The sequence below is a fragment of the Caretta caretta genome, chromosome 23, assembly GCF_965140235.1.
Source record: "Caretta caretta isolate rCarCar2 chromosome 23, rCarCar1.hap1, whole genome shotgun sequence".
Taxonomy (NCBI): Eukaryota; Metazoa; Chordata; order Testudines; family Cheloniidae; genus Caretta; species Caretta caretta.
In genome coordinates, this window is record NC_134228.1 from 5,651,176 (window position 1) to 5,674,903 (window position 23,728).

Consider the following 23,728-nt stretch of genomic DNA (forward strand, 5'->3'; position numbering starts at 1 on the left):
AGCCTCTGCCCCAATTCCCTCTCCTGTCCCGAGCTTCTGCCCCATCCCCCTCTCCTGCCCTGCCCCCCAGACTCTGCCCCATCCCCCTCTCCTGCCCCCCGTCCCGGCCCCACCCCCTCTCCTGCCTCCCAGCCTCTGCCCCAATTCCCTCTCCTGTCCCGAGCTTCTGCCCCATCCCCCTCTCCTGCCCCCCGTCCCGGCCCCACCCCCTCTCCTGCCTCCCAGGCTCTGTCCCAATTCCCTCTCCTGTCCCGAGCCTCTGCCCCATCCCCCTCTCCTGCCCTGCCCCCCAGACTCTGCCCCATCCCCCTCTCCTGCCCCCCGTCCCGGCCCCACCCCCTCTCCTGTCCCGAGCCTCTGCCCCATCCCCCTCTCCTGCCCTGCCCTGCCCCCCAGGCTCTGCCCCATCCCCCTCTCCTGCCCCCGAGTCCAGGCCCCATCCCCCTCTCCTGCCCCCGAGTCCAGGCCCCAGCCCCAGCCTTTGCCCACCCGCGCTCCGCCCACTCCGCACGGGCCACGCCCCCTCCTCGCTTCCCGCCCGCCCCTCCCCCGCCTTGGAACCCGGGCCCGGCTCGTCCTCGCGCCCTGCCGCGCTCCCGGGAGCTCGCGGCCCGCCCGGGAAAGGTGGGGGGGCGGGGGGGTAGGGAGCCTATTCCCCCCGCCCCTCCCCCATCCGCCCCGGGGTCCCCCTCCCTCATCACCCCTTCCCCATCGCCCCCTCTCCCTCTATGCCCCCCCACTGCCCCCTCCCCTGTCACCCCCCCAGACCTTCCCCTCCCACCTCAGCCCCAGGGAGCCCCCTTCCCCCATTGCCTCTGGTTCCCCCTCTCCCATCACCCCCAAGAGGCTCCTTCTGCCCCCCCCCACAGCTCCCCTCCCACTGCACCCCCTCCTCCATCAGCCCACCAGGGAGCCCCACCCTCTCCATTCCCCCCCTGTGGGAGCCCCTGTCACCCCCCCCAGGAAGCCTGCTCTCCCCCACTGGTCTCCCATCACCCCACAGGGTACCTCCCCCGACTCCTCCCCATCACTCCCAGGGCTCCCCCCCACATTGCCTCAGGCTCCCCCATTCCTGGGAGCCCCCCCATAACCCCTCAGGGAGCCCCCTCCCCCCCGTAGCCTCTTGACTGCCCACAGCCCCCTCCTGGCATCCCCGCATGTGTTCCAGGCTGGGCCCCCTTACCACTCCCCTGAGATCTTCCCCCCATTTGCCTCTCAGAGCTCCCCCCCACCCATTGCAGGGGATTGGGCCTGTCTCCCTTCCCCCACAGTGCTGGGTCTAGTAACAGCTGCCTCCGTCCTCCATGCTAGTCTCAGCATTACTGCCCCCTCCCTACTGCATGGGGGGCAATATTTGTCCTCCCCCCCAAAAGGAGCAGGTGATATTTGCCCCCCTCCTTTATATCCCTGAGCCTCGCAGGATGGTATTGGTCATATCTGCCCCACCCCCACACTCAGCTCAGTTCTCTTCCCCCCTCCTGTGTATCTGCCTCTGATTCTTGCAGCTGATGACATACCCCCCCCCCTTTACGGCACCCTCTTCTCATCCCACCCTCTGTCCAGTGGGGTGGAGGGACAACACATGGGCTCCCCGTTTCCCCATCTCATTCCTGGTCTGGGATCGATTGGAATTCCCCTTCTTTTTCCCTTTGTTCTCCATTGCAGATGTGGGGTCAGGTCGGGCGTGCTGGCCCCTGGGAGCCACGTCCTGGCCGCAGCAACTGCCAGCCGCGAACCATCGGAGACGGGTGAGGACATGGGACAGGGCAGTTAGGGCCTATCCCTTCCACGCCAGAGACCAGATTTCCCCTGGCTTTATCCCCTGCCCCCATTCAAAACCCCTTCTTGATACACCAAGTCACTTACGCCAGTGCAAAGCGGTCCCAGAATAGAGTGTTTTATACCCGCTTTGCCCTTGGCAGCTGGGAGTGAAGTTCAGGGGTTTTGCCTTCACTTCCTGTCCTAAAGTGCTGTGTTATTGTGCTGTGTGGCGTTAAATAGCTTTCGCAGTCCCAACGGGATACGTGCAGTGTGATTTCTGTGAGCAGCTCTATCATTCCTAGAGAGAAAGCGTTGTTAGGATGGAGTCAAGTTTGTCAATATGTATCAGTCGATCAGTGCACGGGGGAAAGGGGTAGCCTAAAAAAAAGCCACCCCCTGCTCCCCGTCAGCTGGCTGGAGTACAGTGATGAGCATTATAACATGTCTTCGCCTTCCACGCCCTTTGTGGCCCATCCCTACCTGACCTAACATCTCTTCTTTGCTATCGAGTTGTTGACCCGCGCCTCTAGCGGGCCCATGGCGCCAGCCTCCGTCACCCACCAGGGAAACTTTCCAGCAAGCATCTTTGTGCTTCCTCCTTTGCTGCCCTTCACGCTTGGGAGGAACTCCCTGTAAACATCTGCAAAGCCGCCTCCTTCAAAACCCACCTCGAAATGCTCCTTTCTGTGATTCCTATCTGAAACTTGACAACAGTCGGGCTGCTGGTGTGCCGAGACCTCGGCCCGTCGTGCTGACCAGCATTGTCTCGTTTCCTTATACTTCCCGTCCATCTGTCTGTCTCCATCTGTTGACCCTTGGCTTGGGGCAGGGACTTTTTCGGTGTTGGTACAGCTCCTGGGTGCGGCGGTACTACAAATAATTAATACTAATATATTCATGGTTGCATTGAGTTCACTTTTGGTTGCTTTAAATAAAAACTGCTTCAACCACTGTTGCACCCTGTGTGGATGCTCTACGTTCAATTATAACCAGGCTTATACCAGTTTAGCTTACCTGGGTGAGGAATCAGGCTAAAGCTAAATCCAATTTAGAATGTCCACAATTTAGAATGTCTACACAGGGGTTTTGAACTGATTTAACAAAAATCTATTCAAACTTGCACCTTTTGTGAAGCAGGTGGAATTCTGAATATAGACAAAGCAATGCAGATTTAGTGATGGAAATAGGTTTTTACTACAGACAGCCCTGCAGGCCCAGCCCAGCCACGTTGTCACCGCAAAAAGAAGTGTGTTCTTCCATCAAGTTAGCTGTCTAACGTGAATAAGGAATGCGGCCCATACTTACAAGATGAGGGGCTCTATCCTGGGAAGTGTTTGGGGCCCCCGAAAGTCACCGAGAAGCAGTGACTCTGAAAAAGATTTTGGAGTCATGATGGATAATCAGCTGCAAATGAGCTGTCAGTGGGATGCTGTGGCCAAAAGGGCTAATAGGATCCTGGGGTGTATAAACAGGGGACTCTCAAGTAGGAGCAGGCAGATTATTTTTACCTCTATATTTGACACCAGCTGCTGGAATATTATGTCCAGTTCTGGTGCCCACAATTCAAGAAGGATGTGGATAAACTAAAGAGGGGCCACGCTGCAAGAATGAAGAAAGGCTGGAAACCTGCCGTATAGTGATAGACTCAAAGAGCTCGGTCTATTTAGCTTAACAAAGAGAAGGTGAAGGGGTGACTTGATTAGAATCTATAAATACCTACATGGTGAACAAATATTTAATAATGAGCTCTTCAATCTAGCAGACAAAGGTCTATCCTGATCCAATGGCTGGGAGTTGAAGCTAGATTCATTCAGCCTGGAAATAAGGTTTAAATTTTTAACAGTGAGAGCAATTAATCATGTGAACAATTTAGCAAGGGCCGTGGTGGATTTTCTATAACTGGCAATTTTTGCATCACAATTGGATGGGTTTTTTTTGCAAGATCTGCTCTAGGAATTATTTTGGAGACATTCTCTGGCCTGTGTTATGCAGGGGGTCACAGTGGTCCCTTCTGGCCTTGGAATCTAGGAATCTCTCTATAAACTCCTAGTGGAAATTCACAGATTCAAGGATTCCCAAGGCTTAGAAGGGACCACTGTGATCAACTAGTCTGACCTCATGTAGTTTTTTTACCTGGGGGTAGCTAGTTGAGGTCAACTTCAGGGGGATATAGGGTTGATCTCAACTAGCTACATCAAGGTAAAGACTCCTCGTGCCTCGTCTTCGCTAGGAGCTTACAAAGATAGCTGACTCCATGAAAAAGCTCACCTCTTTTCACAGTTAAGGCATAGCCCAGGGAGCTAGATGGATACCATTCCTTCTTGTGCATCCTCAGCCCAACTCTTCGTGTTCCAGTGAGAGAGCCAGTCAATGAGACCTCGTCTCCACACAAAAGTTGTGCTGCTTGAACTGTGCTGGTCTCGCTAAATCGGGACGGTGATTTCAGTATAAATGTGTTTCTACTGGTAATGCTGATTCCTGTAAGGGAAGGGGAATAAGCTATATGGGTGTATGGCACCCTTGTTCCAATATAACGCCATCTGTACTAGGAGTTGTGCCGGTATAACTACACCAGCAAAAATAATCATTCCCCTAACCAACATGATTGTATCAGGACAAAATCCGTGGGTAGAGCAGACCTCAATAATGAGCGCTTTCCAGCAGTAGGTCTCAAAGCGCTTTACAAAGGAGGCCAGTCTCATTATTCACATTGTACAGAGGAGGAGACTGAGGCACAGGGAGGTGACAGGACTGGCGCAAGTTCACCCAAGGCAGGATTAGAACCCGGGACTTCTGAGTGCCAGTCCAGTGCTTGTTTGACTGCCTGTGTGACCTCTATTGGTGGCTACCCAATTTGTGTGAAGCCTGAAAGTAGTAAGTGCTCAGCAGTCAGGAAATGCCACAGTCAAAGTTGCCTGCATAAGCTTAGATCTGCCCCGTTTGGATGCATGCAGTAGTACGATAGTACCCGGCCCAGTTCCGCAAAAGTATGTAGGGACCAGAGCAGGCCATTCGTCTGCAGTTTCCTGCCTCTTCCCTGAGCCTCGCCTGTGCCACTCGTCTATGTAGCTAAGTGAGCTTTGCAGTTGGTCAGAGGGGAGCATTACCAGAAAGGACTTTTTTGCCAGTGGATTTGGAAGCAACTGTTTGACCTTCTTTTATCCCTGAACAGAAAGAGACGTGGTAACTACACCAACATGCTCCGAGAGCTGGCTCAGATGCTGCCTGTTCCTCTGCATACCAGCTACAAAAAGCTTACCAAGGTACTGCCGGCCAGAGTGGGCTGCTGCCCTGACAGCTGCTTCCCCAAGTATAACGTTCTGGAGAGAAGCAAGGGACCATGTTAAAGAAATAATGTGACTCAGGGAAATCATAGGTGAGGCAGGATGGAAGCCAGCCCGCTCTGAGATCTTCAGTCTATTGGAGGACGAGAGGCTTTGAGCCTTGCTGCTGCTAAACCTCTAGGCTTCTTGAAGGGAACAAACAGCTTGGCACTCTTATGCGATCTTATTCTGGAATAATGACTCTGTTTCAGAAGCATGCTAATTATTCCGGAATACAGTGTCCACAGGGGGAGCTATTCTGGAATTGCTATTCCGGTCAATTTCCCCTGCAGACAAGCCTTTAGACTCTGGGTCTTATGTGCAGGCTGCCAACCCCATCCCAGAATAAATCAAGGAGAAGAATTTCCTCACTGAAATCATCCTTGTGGGGTTTTCTAAAAAGCAAATGTGTTGTGGATGGGTCTGTTGGATTTGCAGCCTTGGAGGCTGACGTGCTGTATCTGCCCAACAGCTGCGTCCCAGACATTTGGAGGGGACGCTTTGCCCCACACTCACGCCTTGCTCACCTGCCTTGTTTCTGTTCTGGGGGGACCCACCATTAAAGATGAAACATGAAATCATGAAACTTGATGACAGTCCTTGGTTTTTCTGCTGAGCCTTCCAGCTCGTACCAACCCTTGGTGATGTGGATACTTACCCTCATTGAACTGGGCAGAAGAGCAACTTAATTCGCACAACAGCCGTCCCGTGGCAGTGAATTGAGTCGAGTAGGAACCAGTGAATTGAGTTGGGTCACCAGTGAATTGAGTTGAGTGGGCACTGAGCAGTCTAGAGGCAAATGGCTCCACGTCCCATCCCATGAGCCAACCAGCCCCCCTCATGGTCTTGTTTTGCAGACGGGTCTGTCTTACACAGGTGCACACACACGCACACTAGAAGGTGTAACTCATTATTACTGAGTAAGCCTAGAAGAAGGTTCCCAGCCACTCTCCAGCTGTGCAGGGCCAGGGACATTAGTGGCTGTGGATTTTGTTTGTAGAATTCACGTGTTGCCACAGAATTGTGCCACGGGTGCTGCATCTACCAACGCTCCTTGTGAGTATAAAGCCTTTCCCTGAGCGTGTGTTCCCTTTGAAACAGAAGGAAATCCTGTTGTGTGTCCTCTGCTACATTGAGCATCTGCAGGCGAGCATCAGCACCGCCAGGACTCTGCTCCAGCTCCGGCGTGGGGAGAAAGAAGGTAAGGGATCGCGAGCAGTGAACGGAGATGGGGGAGGGCACAAGGGACGTGAGCTGCCACGTGGAGGGAAGCCAAGGGGCGGTGTAGGGACATGGGTCACAGCAGGGATGTGGGATAAGCCAGAGAGGAGATCCGCTGTACGTGCATTGCTCAGCCAGAGGGGCAACAGGGGCTTCCGAGTAGGAGAGACAATATTTTCTGGGAGTGTTTAACGCAAACCAACTGGAGCTCTGAGAAGGTGCCCCTGAGCCCCTTGGAAGGTGGTAAGAATTCCCCTGGACAGGGAGCCAGTTCTTCCAAATGCCTTGTGCCTGCAGTCGTTCCGGTCCCCTGTCCTTCTGGCTGCTGGGGGCTATCTGCTCAGTTCTGGAGTATTTATGCAGGTGCTTCCTTTTAGAGCTGCGTGAAGAGTTCAACAAATAGCCCCCCACCCCCCACATACACACCTTGGCCATAGCATGAAGTGACTGGGAAAAGCCCCAGGAGGGTCCTATTCAGTCCAGTGTCCTGGAATCCAGTGCAGGATCGGGCCAGGCGATTTGTGTCCCAGCACTTTGGTCAGAGGATTCTTGGTTTTGGAGTCCTCTGATTTGGTCACGTGGGGTTAAGTCAGGCTGGCTGTTAAATTGTGCCCTGTGGGTTTGGCCCACCAGGTGTATTATTATTTTGTATTATTGTAGCCCGTGGGCTTCACAGGGAACAGGGCCCCATTGCACTAGGTCCTGTACGAGCCCAGAACAAAACCAGTCCCTGCCCCGCAGAGCTGACACTTTCATTCTGTATTTTCATTTCCTGGAGACCGGAGACCAGGCCCTGCTCAAACCCCCACCCTCGCCCCTTGACCTTGCCCTGGAGGTCAGGGGGGTGTCTGTGACCCACTCAGTCCTTGACCTTTCCACTGAAATGGTGATCCAGGGGGCCATTTGTGAGGCAAGCCCATTAGGAATTGGAATGGGCCACCCCTTGCCACTTGGTTCACCTGGGCCACCAAGCAGCTGCCGGGGGTGGTGACTTTTGAATGCTGCTGGGCGGGCGTTGCATTCGCGTGGCTGCCCCTGGAGGGATCGGTTCCGTCTCCAGACCCACACTCCGTGGGCACTGTGGCTGTGACAGGCTCCTCTGACTCCGGGGCCGTCCGCGCTGCAGCTGGGAGGTGTAATTCCCAGCTCAAACAGACGTATGGGCTAGCTCTACTCCAGCTAGCATGCCAAAAATGGCAGCGTGGCCGCGGCATCATGGGTGCTGGGACGGGCTGGCCGCTCCAAGTACAGCCCCGTCTGAACCTCAAGGTGTGTACTCAGGTGACCACCGCTGCCGTCAGAGCCATACTCCTGCTTTTAGTGCACCAGCTCAGTGGTTCTCCACCAGGGGTACGCAGAGGTCTTCCAGGGGGTACATCAACTCATCTAGGTATTTGCCTACTTTTACAACAGGCTACGTAAAAACCCTAGCAAAGTCAGTACAGACTACAATTTTATACAGACAATGATTTATTCGTATTGCTCTATATTCTATACACCAGCAGTTCTCAAACTTTAGTAACCCGAGGACACCCATTTTGATTTTAAAAAATTTCGTGAACTCCCAAGACCCAAACGCTCAGCCCAAGGCCCCACCCCCACTCCACCCCTTCCCCCACCCCACTGCATCCCTGCTCCCCCACCCCCGCCTCTTTCTGCCCCCTCCCCCGAGTGCACCTGTCCCCGCTCCTCCCCCTCCTTCCCAGCACCTCCTGCACCACGCTGAACAGCTGTTCCCCGGCTTGCAGGAGGCACAGGGAGGGAGGGGGAGGATTGGATCAGCAGGGCCCGTGGACCCCAGTTTGAGAAACGCTACTATACACTAAAATGTAAGTACAATAGTTATATTCCAATTGATTTATTTTATAATTTATGGTAAAAATGAGAAAGTCAGCAATTGTTCAGTAACCTTGCGCTGGGACACTTTTGTATTTTGATGTCTGATTTTGTAAGCAAGTTGTTTTAAAGTGAGGTGAAACTTGGGGATACGCAAGACAAATCAGACTCCTGAAAGGGTTACAGTAGGCTGGAAAGGTTGAGAGCCACTGCCCTAGCTTGAGCAGGGCTAACGTGGACCTCTACACAAGCTGAGTGATCGTCGGAAGCTGTGTTTTTTTCTCTCTCCCTTTTCGGCCCGGGATCCTTGCGAGCCAAAGTGGTTGCTGGAGGGGGGGAGTTCTGACCTGCTCTGCTCTCCCCTCGTCTTGCAGAATTTGAAGCGGGTGCGTTCAGATGTGCAGAGATGTCCGCCTGTCAGCGAGGGCGTGGAGACGGCACTCCGCCCATCACCCCGCGGAGGAGGAGAGCCAAGCTCCTGAACGTTGGCAAGAAACCCCGCAAAGGAAAGCGATCCTGCAGATCAGGTTGGGACAGAAGCTGTAGCAGCCATTCCCCCTAGCCTCGCTCTGCAGAGCGATCTCTCCTCCCCCCCCCACCTTTCCTGTGGGACAGGCCCGTCTCTGCTGCATTGGGACAACCAAGGGGAAGAAGGGGAGATTTCTTAGGAGAGGCAGCTCTTCTCCAATGGCCGGACCCCCTTCTGTGCTCATGTTGCTCTCCATGCTTCGCTTTGGCCAGCCCTGGCTTTTGACTTCATTTTGAACATCCTGACCCCTTGCCTTTGGCAGGGCGGAGCACCGGACCCCCACCTGGAAAGTCACTGGCCATTTGCCTCTAGGAAGGCCCTACAGCACTCAGAGTACATCCGCACTGCAGCTGGGAGGTGTCATTCGCAGCCTGGATAGATGTACACAGTACGCTGCTGTTCAGTATTTTCATTACGGACGTGGGTAATGGAGAGGAGAGGATGCTTATAACATTTGCGGATGACACCAAGCTGTGGGGTGGGGGAGGTCTGCAAGCACTTTGGGGGACAGGATTAGAATTCAAAGCAACCTTGACAAATTAGAGAATCGGTCTGAATGCGACAAGATGAGATTCAATGAAGACACGGGCAAAGTGCTGCACTTGGGAAGTGCACCACTATCAAATGGGGACTAACTGGCTCGGCGGTCAAACTGCAGGAAAGGATCCGGGGTCATAATGGATCACCAGTGGAATCTGAGTCAGCGATGTGACGCAGCGGCTAACCAGGCTAATATGGTTCTGGGTGTATTAACAGGGGTGTCGTATGTAAGTCGCAGGAGGTAATTGTCCTGCTCTGCTAGGTGCTGTGAGGCCTCAGCTGGAGGGCTGGGTCCAGTTCTGGGTGCCGCACTGTAGGAAAGATGTGGACCGATTGGAGAGATTCCAGAGGAGAGATACTAAAACAATCCAAGGTCTAGAAAACCTGACCTAGGAGGAAAGGTTAAAAAAACTGGCAACATTTAGTCTTGAGAAAAGAAGCCACAGGGAGGCCCTGAGAACAGTCGTCAAATACACTAAGCACTGTTATAAAGAGGGGGATTGATTGTTCTCCGTGTCCACTGAAGGTTGGCCAAGAAGCAATGGGCTTAATCTGCAGCGAGGGAGATTGAGGTTAGATATGAGGGGAAGTTTTCTAACTCTCAGGGCAGTTCAACTCTGGAACAGGCTTCCCAGGGAGGCTGTGGGATCCCCGTCCAGAGAGGATTTTAAGACCAGGCTGGACAACCCCCTGTCAGGGCTGGTCTTGGTTTGCTTGGTCTGGCCTCAGGGCAGGGGGCTGGGCTCGATGACCTCTCAGCCGGACATTTCTCTGATTCCATGACACACGTGCTAGCTCTGCTCAAGCCGGCGTGCTTCCCTAGGATCTTGGACCCGGTGGTCCTCAGGCAGCTAGCTCAAGCCTGTGCCACGGTTGCCAGATTGCTGTTTTTAGCGCGCTGGCTTGAGCAGAGCTAGCTCATGTACATCTGCGTGAGGTGGGAAGAAGGCCTCCCAGCTGCGTTGTAAACGCAGCCTCCGTGTCACAGATCTGAGATTACCTCCAGAGCGTCAATTGGTGAGTGTGGCTAGCAGGGGCTGCTGTTACATTTGTGAAAAACTCTCCCTCTTCTCCCCCCACCCCTCCCGTGCCGTGCATGTGTCATCCCCGTAAGGGTCAGGATCCCAGCTCACCTCCTAGGTTTCTTGCCATGGAATGAGGTAGCTGGGTCTTTGGGTTGCTTGACCCAGCAAAGGGCTGATGCAGGGAAATGATTAGTGTAGCTTAGAGTGGGAGGAGGGCTGGGAGCCAGGACTTCTGCGTTCTCTCCCCAGCTCTGGGAGGAGAGCGGGATCTAGTGGTTAGAGCAGGGGGGAACTGTGAGCCAGGACTCCGGGGTTCTCTCCCCAGCTCTGGGAGGAGAGCGGGATCTAGTGGTTAGAGCAGGGGGGAACTGTGAGCCAGGACTCCGGGGTTCTCTCCCCAGCTCTGGGAGGAGAGCGGGATCTAGTGGTTAGAGCAGGGGGGAACTGTGAGCCAGGACTCCGGGGTTCTCTCCCCAGCTCTGGGAGAAGAGTGGGGTCTAGAGGTTGGAGCAAGGGGGCTGGGAGCCAGGACTCCGGGGTTTTCTCCCCAGCTCTGGGAGGAGAGTGGGATCTAATGGTTAGAGCAGGGGGGCTGGGAGCCAGGAGGTTCTCTCCCCAACTCTGGGAGGGGAGTGGGGTCTAGTGGTTGGGGCAGGGTAGTGGAAGGCAGGACTCTTGGGTTCTGGACCTAATTCTGCCACTAACTTGCTCTGTGACCTTGGGCATGTCCCTTAATCTCACCATATGTCAATTTCTCCAGCTGGCCTGTTAGCATTTCCCTTGCTCCTGGTAATCTTGTGTTTCCCTCTCTCCCGGTGAAGCTTGCTGAGCTGATGTCCGGGAAGCCTAGGGCGGTGTGCAGCACAGGGGTGTTACCTTGGAGCTCTTGGGGAAGGGGCGTCCTCACAAGCTGAGCTTGGAGCTGACGGGTGCCCAGGGCAGGTGGAATGTTCCTCGTGCCTGAGCTGCACTGTGTGGCGATGCACCTCGGGGCTCACCTGGCTCCGTGTCCTAGGTGAGTTGCCGGGAAAGCAGAGACACAGTCAGGCCTAGAGTACTGTGCCCTTTCCCTTCGCAGAGCAGCATGGGGTGAACAAGGAGATACGTCGGAGCCTGAGCCTGGGGGAATCGCCCTGGCAGTCTGGGCAGCGCACAGAGGCAGATCTGCACGCGGCAGGCGAAGGGGCCGTCCTTTCTCCTGGCATGAAGCAGCTTCTGTTCCAGTTCAGCCGAAGGGACCCGGCGCTGGGGTCTCGCCAGCCCACAGGCAGCGCCTTCCTGGACAGGGGCAAAGGTGGCATTCCCGACTGTGCAGCAGGTGTGGTCCCTCTCTGTCCTTTGCTGGACACCTCCTGCAGGACTGGGTGGGAGATGGGAGCTGATGGGAGCTCGCCCGTCGCTCGGGTCAAGGGAGTGTCTCACCCCCGCCACGTTCGCCGTGCACGGGGCCTCTGGGGAGCATCAGCTCTCGCCATGCACAGGGGTCCGTGGCAACACAGGGTGTGTGTGAAATCCAGGCCCTCGTTAACAGAGATTATGCACCAGATCCCCAGCTGCCCATTTCCACCCACAGAGCATCTGGCCCCGTTCCTATAAGAAGCCATGGCCGTAGCGTCCATAATCTGGGTTGGATCCGTGGTAACCTTGAGTCTCCTCTGCTGGGGGTCGCGGTATCTGGTGGAGCAGGACCAAAGCATGCATGTGCATTTGCAGATTGGTGCGTAGGCTGTGACCGAGAGGGGAGCCAGGAGGAGGATGACATCTGCTCTACCTGCGAGGCTCAGCTGATTTACCGGGAGCAGCGTCGGTACGACGGGCCGGACCTTGCTCTGCTGGGGTAAGAGCTGGTGCGGGAGCTTGACCACAGAAACTTGTGGCTCTGGTGACTTCAAGGCGGCTCTGCCAATTTGCACTTGCTAGGGATCTGGCCTGGAGCTGCCATCCAGCCAGGGTGCAGCGTTTTCAAACCCTGACTCCAGATTGCTGCTGGGAGCTCCCTCCACAGCCAGCACTTCTGCCCCGCTCCCCACAGTGCTCCCTGCTGGGGGAGGCTGGGACTGGAGTAGCTGGGAGCTCTGCCCCCAGCCAGTGCTCCACCCCTGCTCCCCACAGCACCCCCTGCTGGGAGAGGTTTAGACTGGAATAGCCTGATGCTGCCCCACTCCCTACAACGTCCCCGGCTGGGGAGGCTTAAACCAGAATAGCCTGGCATTCTCTACAGCACCTCCTGCTGGACGGTCCCCCTAGTTTTCGCCCCTGCAGCGTGCTTAGCAAAGGGGAAGGCTCCCGCAGAAGGCGAGGCTGGGTCTCACGTACAGTTGGGTTCTCTGCCACGTGCCTGCTGGCTCGGCTATAGCCTGCAGACAGCCAGAAGGAGAGGCCTGTTCCCAGCCGGCACTTCTCAAAGAGGATCAGCCGTAGTGCCCAGAGCAGGTCTCCCCGGTTCCAACCCTCCCTGGGCGGGAGGCTGCAGCTGAAAATCTCCAGGAAGCTGGGGTCCGCCCTACCCCACTGCACAGCTGGGCCCTAGGACACTAGGAGCTGCTCTCAAAACCGCCTGTGTTTGGTCCAGCCCCTTGCGGCCAGCTGCACAGAGCTGCAAGCAGTTCTGTCTGGGGCTCTGGGAGAGAAGAGACAGAGCAGCAATCCAAGGCCGTCTCTAAACTGCTCTTCCAGGCAGGAGCTGGTGCAGTATTATTCCTGCGGGGAGGAAGAAGAGGATGGGCTGGATGCTGGTCCTTGGCTCTCAACCCAGTCCCCTGTGTGTAGTTCCCATGGTGAGTACTGCTGTAGACTAGAGCGTGCAGAGATGGCAAAGGCCCCTTAGGCTGCACCAAATTGCTGCTCTTGGTTGTGTTGGGTACCAAGCATCTGTGTGTCCAGGCTCTGGGAGACAGACCTCGTCAGTACTTTCAGACCTGAAAGGTCCCCCCATCTAACAGCACAGTGTGTTCATTGACAGACAGCTGGAAAAAGGGATATGGACATATCAGCTGCATGTGTCCTTTTTAAACTTTATTGTTTTGATATCAAATACAAACACACAAGGAAACACAATGAATGGAAACACATGCACAAGAGGGAAATAACGAATAACAAAATTCGATGTTGGTTATTTGCAAAACCTGGGGGGGAACAACCAAAAAACCCTGAACATGCAGAGGTCATGCAGGGCATCGGTTATTAAAGGGGCTAAATAAGTGAGAACATAACCTCTGATTATCGGGGTGGGGGAAGGGGGGCAGAGATTATAGGTCCCGGCTGACAAGTGGTAGAGGAAGTTAACAAGCGTCCTTTAAATAATAAATCCAGCAGCATCTTAGTGGTCCAAGTTAGTCTATTTCCTGGAAGTCTCCAGCTTTGCTGCTGAGGAGCAGCCCAAGTTCTCCTGGCTGATTATGGGGACATAGGGTAGCAGAAATGTAGCCAGTGAGATTCCTGTGTAAATGATGTTTTGGTTCACAGGCAGCTCACTCCTGTGCTCTCCCGGGAGCGGAGGCCAAATCGGGGCTTGCTGGGCCAGTAAGGATCTGGGCTTGAGCCCCTCGCTGTTCTCCTCTCCTGGACGGCTGCTTCCCGGTCATATTCTGCAGGGGGGGTCAGAGGAGCTATCCCAAGGTAAAGGGGGTCCACGTCCCTCCTTGCGGCCGGAGGCGTCTGAGGGGCTTGCCGGGATCGGTCGTGGTGCTGTGGTGATTCCCAGGAGGCGAGCAACGAACCGTGCCATGCAAGGGAGGCGGGGAGCAAGTGAGAGCTGTGCAGCATGCCTTAGAAAGGACAGAGCACATTGCTGTCATTACAGCTTATGGGGGCGTTGTTGGGATCCCAAGAGGGGGGCTGGATTCTCCTGTTGCCAGTCACTCTCTCCCAGATCACAAGGGAGCCTACTACATCCACGCCATAGAGCACAAGGCAATCGAGAGTTAACCGCCCCTCCCCTCTTTTTGTGTGATCTCTACCTAACGTGTCTGGGGGCACCATGCCATCATTACTGTGTGGCCACGTGCTGTGTACCGGAGCCATTCAGCAGTGGCACGTTACCGGCTTTGTCAGCCAGACCTTTCCTTATATGTGGGCAGCATCCGTATATTTATCTGGCTCCAATCACTGTACTGTCTGGGCACCTCCCGATTCTTCACGTGGTTCTCCTGGCACACTCCTGTGTGGCTGAGCAGGGCTAGTCTCTCCACTGTACAGATGGGGAAATTGAGGCACAGATCCTTAAAGATATTTAGGCGCCTAACTCCCATTGATGTGAATTACCTTTGAGGAACCAGGGGCTGACGTGGCTTGCCCAGGGTCCCACAGGCAGGCTGGAGCAGAACAGAGAATCCAACCCAGGCCTCCCAAGTCCCAGGCTAGCAGCCCTAACTGCTGGGCCATCTTTCATCTCCAGCCATCCAACCGCGGTAGAGTCTAGAAGCGCCAAAGCGGGATTGGGGCCCCTTGTGTCAGACGCCGTATGCAGTCCTTCCAGCTGCCACAGGCTTCAGTGGAGGTTGGGCTGCAGGGATTGACCCTGTGCGATTTCAGCAGAAGGAGCTGGTTGGCCATGTCTACATGGCGAGTTAGTGTCACAAGCTAGGGTGTGAATCTGCTCTGCACCCACTTACTGCTCAGTTACACCCTGAGTGGACAGTGCTACAGTGCAAGAGAAGTCCCAGACTGTGTTTTCCAGTGGGAACATGCCCCAAGAGCAGCGGTTCTCAAACTGTGGGGCAGGCCTCCCAAGGGAGGCAGGGGACTGTGTCAAAGAAGGCGTGAGCTATATGCTATTCTTTTTTGTGTGTGAGTGGGGGGGAGAGAGCTCTGGCTGTCACCCCTGGGTGGCGGGGGCTTGTGCAGAAGGGCTGTGAACACCGGGGATGGGGGGATAAAGGGGATGGCTGGAGCCCTGCCACCCAGACTCTCTCCTTTTCCTCCCGCAAATCCCTCACCTGCAGGCGGCGAGGCTCTGGCTGCCAGCCCCAAAGTGGCAGCAGCAGCAGTACAGAAGTAAGGGTGGAAATGGGGCACTACGTCTGCTGTGGAAAGTGATATTGATGAATGTGTCTTTTCACATTGCCACCCTTACTTCTGCACTGCCTCCAGAGCTGGCCGCCCGGCCAGCAGCCGCTGCTCTCCGCTCTGCCTCCAGAGCCAGCCGCCCGGCCAGCAGCCGCTGCTCTCCGCTCTGCCTCCAGAGCCGGGCGCCCGGCCAGCAGCCGCTGCTCTCCGCTCTGCCTTCAGAGCCGGGCGCCCGGCCAGCAGCCGCTGCTCTCCGCTCTGCCTCCAGAGCCCGGCGCCCGGCCAGCAGCCGCTCCTCTCCGCTCTGCCTTCAGAGCCCGGTGCCCGGCCAGCAGCCGCTGCTCTCCGCTCTGCCTCCAGAGCCGGGCGCCCGGCCAGCAGCCGCTGCTCTCCGCTCTGCCTCCAGAGCCGGGCGCCCGGCCAGCAGCCGCTGCTCTCCGCTCTGCCTCCAGAGCCGGGCGCCCGGCCAGCAGCCGCTGCTCTCCGCTCTGCCTCCAGAGCCGGGCGCCCGGCCAGCAGCCGCTGCTCTCCGCTCTGCCTCCAGAGCCGGGCGCCCGGCCAGCAGCCGCTGCTCTCCGCTCTGCCTTCAGAGCCCGGCGCCCGGCCAGCAGCCGCTGCTCTCCGCTCTGCCTTCAGAGGCGGGCGCCTGGCCAGCAGCCGCTGCTCTCCGCTCTGCCTCCAGAGCCCGGCGCCCGGCCAGCAGCCGCTGCTCTCCGCTCTGCCTCCAGAGCCCGGCGCCCGGCCAGCAGCCGCTGCTCTCCGCTCTGCCTCCAGAGCTGGGTGATGGTATATGTAGTTGTGTGGTGGTGGGGAATGCGTAAACAACTATAGATACAAAGAAGGGGGGCCTGAACAAGTAAGTTTGAGAGCTGTTGCTCTAGAGAGATGCTGCCACTTCATTCCCTGAGCCCCAGGAACGCTGCACCAAGCACCCAGGGTTTATCAGAGACTGACTGAAATCCACAAACTTAACTGGCCTTTTGTTGTCTCTTGAGCCGGGCATTGCAGCAGAGACAGCCAGCACCCGGGATGCTAGAAATCAGGTCCTAAACTCCAGACTGTTCAGCTAGTCAGTTCAGATTTTGGCTCCTGGCTCCTTCCCTGCTTTGATTCTGGTTCCCTCCCGTGCTGGGTCAGAAAGAGAGATACAGCCCCTGCAGGTGGAGTCCCGCTGCAGCCCATGGCAGGTCGTGGCAGCTTCCATCCCAAGTGTCTGATCCTCTCTGTGGTGGGTTGTGGGGGATCCTGGAGATGGTGGCAAGGGGAGAAGGATCCTTTTTATCATCCAGTCTGACCTCCTGGCCTGGAGATTCCCCCTCCCCCTGCCATCATTGTCCCATCCTCCACCAAGATTTGAACGCTGACCCTCACGTACCCCAATCGTTTCATCCCTAGGCTAACGAGCTACAGAGGGTCTGTCTGCAGTGCAGTCCTGGGGCATCGCTGCAGCCCGTGCAGACATCCCTGCGCTGGCTTTGCTCTAGCTGGCTCAGACGGCGATAGCCAGGAAGCCCACGGCAGCTCAAGTACATACCCAGCCTCCCGGGCACGGCTTCACTGCTGGCTTTATTGGAGCCAACGAGTTCAGAGCTAGCCCTGGGGATGTCTATACGTGCTGTGCTCCCACCTCTGCTTGCAGTGTAGGCAGACTCCTAGCGACCGGCTGGTGTGTATGCTGAGAAGGGCATGTGGCAAGAGGAAATCATTAAAATCATTGCTACCCTGCAGTGTGGCCTTTGGGGGAGGGGGCTTTCCTCTTTCCTGGTGGGGGTCCTTGCCGGGGGAAGGCCATGGGAGGTCTGCTCTGATGTTACTTGTTTCGAAGGGGTGTGTCTTGTTCTCCGGCAGGTTTGTTTGAGGACGTGTGTCTGAGCCCAGAGTCTGCTGGTTCCTCGGACAGCCTGGCTGGGACCCTGCTGAGAAAGGTGGGCAGGGGGGAGCCCCTTCCTGAGTCCCCTGTTGGCCCCTCTCCCTCTCCCTGTCAGCAGACAGAACCCGCCTCCCAGCTGTATATTGTCGTACAGCCTCCTCTGGTGCTACAAAGTCAGGCTCAGATGTGGATGATCATAATAACGGCCCTTAGCATCAGTAGGTCTCACAGTGCTGCACAAAGGAGGACCAGTACCATTATCCCTGTGTTCCAGGTGGAGAAACCGAGGCACAGAGCGGGGAAATGACTTGCCCCAGGTCACCCAGCAGGGCCGGAATTAGAGCCCACCTCTCCCGAGCCCCCGTCCAATGCTCTGTCCATTAGGTTGCTCTTACCTGCTGGCTGTGAGTGGCCTATGTGAAGTGGCCAGCCACGGGCATGGGCGCTATCCTCACCACCACCATCGCAGCTGGCATTAATCGGGCCTCCTTGGGGGCAGCTGTAGAGAGGGAGGCCAAGGGTCGAATGAATCGTGTGACCCCTCCATGAAACATGCTGGTGGAGGTGAATGTGGGGGAGCTTTGCCCTGCTGCTGGGGTCTGGAGCTGCGAGGTTCTCATCCCCCTTTGTTATTTGTGCTGGAGACCCTGCTTGGGGCCCTGTAGTGCTGAGCGCTCTCCATATCCATACTAAAGCCAGACTTGCTGCTGCAAGGGGTTTGCAACCAGCCCTGTAAGCAGAGACTGCAGGGAAGCATTGGAGAAGGGCTTGCCTGTAGAATGGAAATCATCTGGGGCGGGTGAAACCTGCTGCATTCCTCGCTGAAGATTGAACAGCCCAGGCCTGGGAGGATTAGACAGGCCATTCAAGGCTTATGGACACAGGCCGAGATTTTCCCACACGCCTGTGGCCAGCCTGGGTGTTGTAATGGGAATCAGGCTCCCGGATCCCTTCTGAACATGTCAGCCTTAATGTTTCATTGGCCGTGTTCCTCTCCCCTCCCTCACATCCTTCTCAGCACGACCCGCATCAGACCCTTCCGGACACTCCGCTGAACTCCCGCAATCTCTTCCAGTCCACCTTCTCGCTGGATCATTGCTACCTCTCCTACAGCGAGGCGAGTAAAACCGATTCCAGCCCCAGCTCAGGAGTGACGGAATTAATGGGGGTGTGGAGTGGGCAGCTCTTGCAGGAGGTGAGAGGATGGGGTGGGGGTGGGGGGGAAGGAAGGAGGGAGGGGTCATGGCGCTGCCCTGTAGACTGTGAAAGGGGGGAGAAGATGGGTTTTGGGGGGCAGGGGTTGAAATCTTGCAATCTTAGGGTAACAGAATGGGAAAGGGCAGATGTACATAGTGGCTGTATAAGGACTGGATGAGACACCAAGCCTCTGATCTGGCTGGAAGCGGAGCCCGCTTGGGTGTTCTCTCTCTTCCACTCCAAGGCTGAGGCTTCCAAAACTGCTTTGGGGATTTAGACCTGCAGCCCCCAGTGAGGCTTGTGCCACTTCCTTTCCCCGGTGTCCCAATCTCAGGGGCCTGCCTGGGTGTTTGCCCACCACACCCCCCTCTTTCTCCGTCCGCCAGGGTTCCAGCCCTGGACTGGCTCGCTCCATGTCCTCCAGCGACGAGAACAGCGACAGCACCTGGATCCCTTACAAGCGGACGAAGCTGCCACCTGCTGCCAGCCGGAAAAGGAAGAAGGGGGAAGGCGGGCGGCAGCCGGAGGCCTCCAGCAAGTCCCGGTCCCCCTTGCAGCTGAAGAAGAAATGTGTCAATGGGTTCATCATGTTCTGCCGGCTGAACCGCAAGCAGTACATTCGGTAAGCAGGAGGGGGTGCTGAGTCACGGGCTGGAGAGCGGAGCTTGACCCAGCTGGCCCTGTGTCCAGGCACTATGGCCATGGCTCAGCAAAGCGCTCGAGCATGAGCATTAATTTTAAGCATGTGCTCTAGGTTTCATTGGCTTCAATAGGACTTAGGGAATGTAAGATCCAGGTTCTTATTGCTACTTATTATTTGTATTACGGTAACACCTAGGGGCCCCCAGTCATGGACCAGAACCCCATTATGCCTGGCGCTGTACATTGTTTATTGCTATTAGGTGTATTACGGTAGCACCTAGGCACCCGAGTGACGGACCAGGCCCTCGTTGTGCCAGGCGCTGTACAAACACAGAACACAAAGACAGTCCCTGCACCAAAGAGCTGACACTCCAAGTATCAGACCAGAGTCACCTGATGGAGACCGACAGAGCACTAGTGCGGTGCAGCAGCTAATGTAGTCCTTGGCTATACAAGCAGGGGAATATAGCCTAGAAACGGGTGGAGGGCAGTTACCTCTGTATATGGCAGGGAGACCATTACAGGGATGCTGGGGCCAGTTCTGGCGTTCCCACTTCCAGCAGGATGCTGGAGGGTTGAGCTGCGGGAATGATCCATGATCTGGGACACCTGCCTCAGAGATGGCTCGATCGGTTTCATTTACCCAGTTGACCTTGCTCCCGGGCTGTCAGCCGCTCTGTGGGGAGGAGATTGCTACGAGCAAGGGGACAAAGGCAGAGCAAGATCTGAGGGATAGGAACTGAAGTGAGAGAAATTCTGAATAGAAACAAGAAGGGAGGGGAATTAACCGCTGCAACAACCAGCCCAGGGTCTGGGGAGGTTCACATTTGGAGTCTTTACATCAGGTGGGACATCATTCTAAAAGATCTGCTCTAACTCGAGCCGGCTCAGAGTGCAAACCGCTGGGTAGGGTCTCTGGAGACCTGATGGTCAGAACGGTCCCTTCAGGCCTTACCATCCATGACGGAAGCCGCACGCCAACCCCCTTTCACCAACACCTTTCAGCCACTCCTTTTCCCTTGGCACAATCCCAGGCTGGATATTTTTAGTGCCCTTGTGGCGGGACTGACCTGCTGGATCTCAGCACGCAGCTGTGGTCCATAGCAACCAGCTGGAGAGAGCAGGTTGTTTGGGTTTCGTTCCCCTGAACGTTTAACATCTGTGTCCATGGAGAAGGCAAGGCGGGTGGAATGTGTATACAGCTGCTGGGTATTGCCTCGGCAACCCACGCTGGTAGGCCAGGCAGACGTGTGCTGCTGGGAGAACTCTGAGTTCCTGGTGCTCTCTCCCCTCAGCGCCTGCCCGGGGATGGCGTCCACCGCGGCCACCAGGGAGCTGGCACAGCTGTGGCGCACCATGACAAAACAGGAGCGGAGGCCCTACTGGTAAGGCTGGCATTCGGAGAACCCCATCAGAGCCATGGGAGTCAGTCTGGTGTGGGGGGAGATCTGCTGGGGAAGGTGCCAGCTTCCACCACGGGCTGTTCTGGCCCAATGTTGCAGCTGCTCTTTGTATTACACTAGCATCTATGGGTCTCAACCGAGATCAGGGCCCCGTCGGGCCGGGCGCTGCCCAGACACACAGAGACCGAGATCAGGGCCCCGTGCCGGGCGCTGCCCAGACACCCAGTGACTGAGATCAGGGCCCCGTCGGGCCGGGCGCTGCCCAGACACACAGTGACCGAGATCAGGGCCCCGTCGGGCCGGGCGCTGCCCAGACACACAGTGACCGAGATCGGGGCCCCGTCGGGCCGGGCGCCGCCCAGACACCCAGTGACCGAGATCGGGGCCCCGTCGGGCCGGGCGCCGCCCAGACACCCAGTGACCGAGATCGGGGCCCCGTCGGGCCGGGCGCCGCCCAGACACCCAGTGACCGAGATCGGGGCCCCGTCGGGCCGGGCGCTGCCCAGACACCCAGTGACCGAGATCGGGGCCCCGTCGGGCCGGGCGCTGCCCAGACACCCAGTGACCGAGATCGGGGCCCCGTCGGGCCGGGCGCTGCCCAGACACACAGTGACCGAGATCGGGGCCCCGTCGGGCCGGGCGCTGCCCAGACACACAGTGACCGAGATCGGGGCCCCGTCGGGCTGGGCGCTGCCCAGACACACAGTGACCGAGATCGGGGCCCCGACGGGCCGGGGGTTGCCCAGACACACATTGACCGAGATCGGGGCCCCGTCGGGCCGGGCGCCGCCCAGACACCCAGTGACCGAGATCGGGGCCCCGTCGGGCCGGGCGCCGCCCAGACACCCAGTGACCGAGATCGGGGCCCCGTCGGGCCGGGCGCTGCCCAGACACACAGTGACCAAGATCGGGGCCCCGACGGGCCGGGGGTTGCCCAGACACACATTGACCGAGGTCAGGGCCCTGTCGGGCCGGGGGCTGCCCAGACACACACTGACCAAGATCAGGGTCCCATCACGCCGGGCACTGCACAGAGTTAGACACCTCCTGCCCTGAAGAGCTTGCAGCCTGAACGGACAGCAATGGGAGGGGAGACAGTGTCTCAGGAAGGTGCAGTGACTTGCCTCCAGTCACCCAGCAGGCCAATGACAGAGCCAAAGGTTACTCGAGTCCCAGTCCAGGGACCTTCCAAGGGACCCCGTTACCCCTAAAGTCTGCCTTAGTCCTGCCACACACGGGTCACCTCAGGGGCTCCCAGGGGAGCGGATTTTGCCACATGGACAGTTGTCCACTAGAAGTTGAGATTCCCCTAACTCATTACACATAGGAGCCAGTAGAGTGAGATCCAGCCACTGCTGGCCTGGTGGGTTCACACCATGGACCTAGAAATGAAAAGCTTCCAATTCCATCCCCTGTCCCCAGAGAGATGCTGATGAGCAGAGAGCCTAAAATGGAACAGGATTGGATTCTTAGCACCAACTAAGCCTAAATGGGATGTAAATAAGTACTATAATCCCCTCCCAGCCCCCTGCTCTAACCAGACACCACTCCCCTCCTAGAGCTGGGGATAGAAGTCCTGACTCCCAGCCCCACCTCTCACTTGCTACATCACCCACCATAGGTGGGATTAGAACCCAGGAGTCCTGGCTCTCAACCACAAATGCCCTTTATTATCCACTGAATTACACCTGCTGGCTGTCCGTGGCATGTGGCTGTCCCATCCTGGGCTATATGGGAAGAGTTTTATCAACCTCTAGGCTCAAGGCAATTGATCAGGCTGGGCGGTTATTTGCCAACAGCCCATGGGACGGATGGTGATGAGCCCATAGAGGAAACGGGCGCAGAGAGCCATCTGGTTGGATTTCACCTCTTTCTTCCAGTGTCAAGGCCCGGAGGTTCAGCAGGCTGAACAACCGCATCGTGAAGCAGGACTTCTCCAGCGGGGGAGAGGAGGAGGAGGAGATGGAGGCTCCTAAGCCATTTCATTTGCTGCTGGCCGAGAAATCCCTCGGTTCCCGGGACCTGGGACCGCCAGCCCCGCCCTGCTCGCTCCCACACCCAGCCCCGGAGTCTGTGTGACGAAGGGCAGTGCAGGGCCCCTCCCACCCAGCGTGCTGGGGCCCCCATCCCCTGATGTGGCACCTCTTCCTTCCTTTGGAGACACTTGCTGCTCCATTGAAATGAACGAGGGTGCTTGGGAACAGGCAGGGGCTACAGCGTGCGTGTTGCCGTTGGGAGACAAGGCTTTGGGGTTTGTAGACTGGCCTCTTGTTTTAGCTCTGGCAAGGAGAAATTGTGTGTGGGTGTGGCGGAGTGGCTCATGTTTTTAATTAAAATCCTATTTATTCTGATAGTTTTCCGCCATAACTACACCACTGTGCCGATCAGAGAGCACCGACCCCGGGCTGCCCATAGGTCTGGTCAGTTCCAAACTGCCCTGTCCAACCAGCTAAGGGAGGGTTGCTTGGGCATAAGGGTAGCCGTGGTTAAATGGAGGATTAGAGGCCCCCCCCTCCCCCCAAAAGAAAACCAAACCGTCCTCCACTGGTTCAGGCCAGACTTGTATTGGATTCTGTTCGTTGCTTGAATAGTTTGACAGCTGTTATATGTATGTATGTATTTATTTATTTATTGGTTTTAGAATAAAGCTCATTTGTGGGTTTCCTGGCTCCGGTCCGAGGTCTCAGACCCCCCTGGGGCAGCCCCATTCACCACTCCTCCTGGGTTTATTCAAAGCAGGAAGAGCAGCAGGGGTTGTGGTTGGGCTGAAAACTCTTCCTTTGTTCAGCCACTGAGCTATCAGAAGGGGATATTTTAGATAAGGGTTTCCCAAAGTGTGGGGCACACGCCCCTATGGGGACACATGATGGACTGGTTGGAGGGTGCACTCACGCTGCTTCGTTGTCTTCCAGAATCTCGCATGAGTCTCTAGCTCTTACGGCTGTGAAGGAAACCTGGAAAACACGCTCCAGGTACCCTGCTTCTGATTCCTGGCTCTTTTGGCTGTGGCCTCCGGCTTCTGGCTCTGGGTCTGAGCCTTGGGTCCATTTCCCAACTCCTGCTGTGACCGCTAGGCCTGACTGCCCCAAGCCCTGGTTCCTGATGCCTGACTCCCATTGAAATCAGTCCTTTGAGCCCTGGGGCCTTGGCCGCTAGAACAGGGCTAACACCCCCACCTGCAGGCTCTGCAGTGACCGGGAGGTCTCTGGCGCTCGCTCACACCTCAGCGCTCCCTAGCAGCACCAACTGGATCACCGCTACAGCCTGGGTCTGCCGTGGCCAGCTCCCATCCGAGCAGCTAATGCCATGGCGGCTGCTTCCTTGGGGCTGCCACCGCCCCAGCTGGCCTGGCTCTGGTGCTCCCTGTCCTCGGC

At 56.8% G+C, this 23,728-nt stretch overlaps 1 protein-coding gene across 2 annotated transcripts; it reads left to right on the forward strand.

Moving 5' to 3' along the window:
- The first annotated feature begins 542 nt into the window (after positions 1–542).
- Positions 543–23,016, forward strand: MEIOSIN (meiosis initiator). 2 transcript variants are annotated; one of them, XM_048833337.2, is made up of 14 exons: positions 543–624; positions 1,666–1,748; positions 4,934–5,024; positions 6,186–6,285; positions 8,516–8,668; positions 11,314–11,553; positions 11,949–12,072; positions 12,912–13,012; positions 13,701–13,853; positions 17,091–17,167; positions 18,188–18,307; positions 18,696–18,931; positions 20,247–20,336; positions 22,235–23,016. In XM_048833337.2, the coding sequence occupies exons 2-14, from the start codon at positions 1,666–1,668 to the stop codon at positions 22,431–22,433; spliced, it is 1,767 nt and encodes a 588-aa protein (XP_048689294.2). In that variant the 5' UTR covers positions 543–624; the 3' UTR covers positions 22,434–23,016. The 2 variants fall into 2 exon arrangements, with proteins under 2 accessions (XP_048689294.2, XP_074978547.1); XM_075122446.1 differs by lacking the exons at positions 543–624; positions 1,666–1,748; positions 4,934–5,024; positions 6,186–6,285 and adding an exon at positions 8,057–8,134 and having other exon boundaries at positions 18,131–18,307.
- The last annotated feature ends 712 nt before the right edge of the window (positions 23,017–23,728 follow it).

Coding starts and splice junctions, on each gene's coding strand:
- MEIOSIN (XM_048833337.2), top strand. CDS start 1,666: ATGTGGGGTCAGGTCGGGCGTGCTGGCCCCTGGGAGCCACGTCCTGGC. Junction 5,025..6,185: donor GCTACAAAAAGCTTACCAAG/GTACTGCCGGCC, acceptor CCTTTGAAACAG/AAGGAAATCCTGTTGTGTGT. Junction 11,554..11,948: donor CATTCCCGACTGTGCAGCAG/GTGTGGTCCCTC, acceptor GTGCATTTGCAG/ATTGGTGCGTAGGCTGTGAC.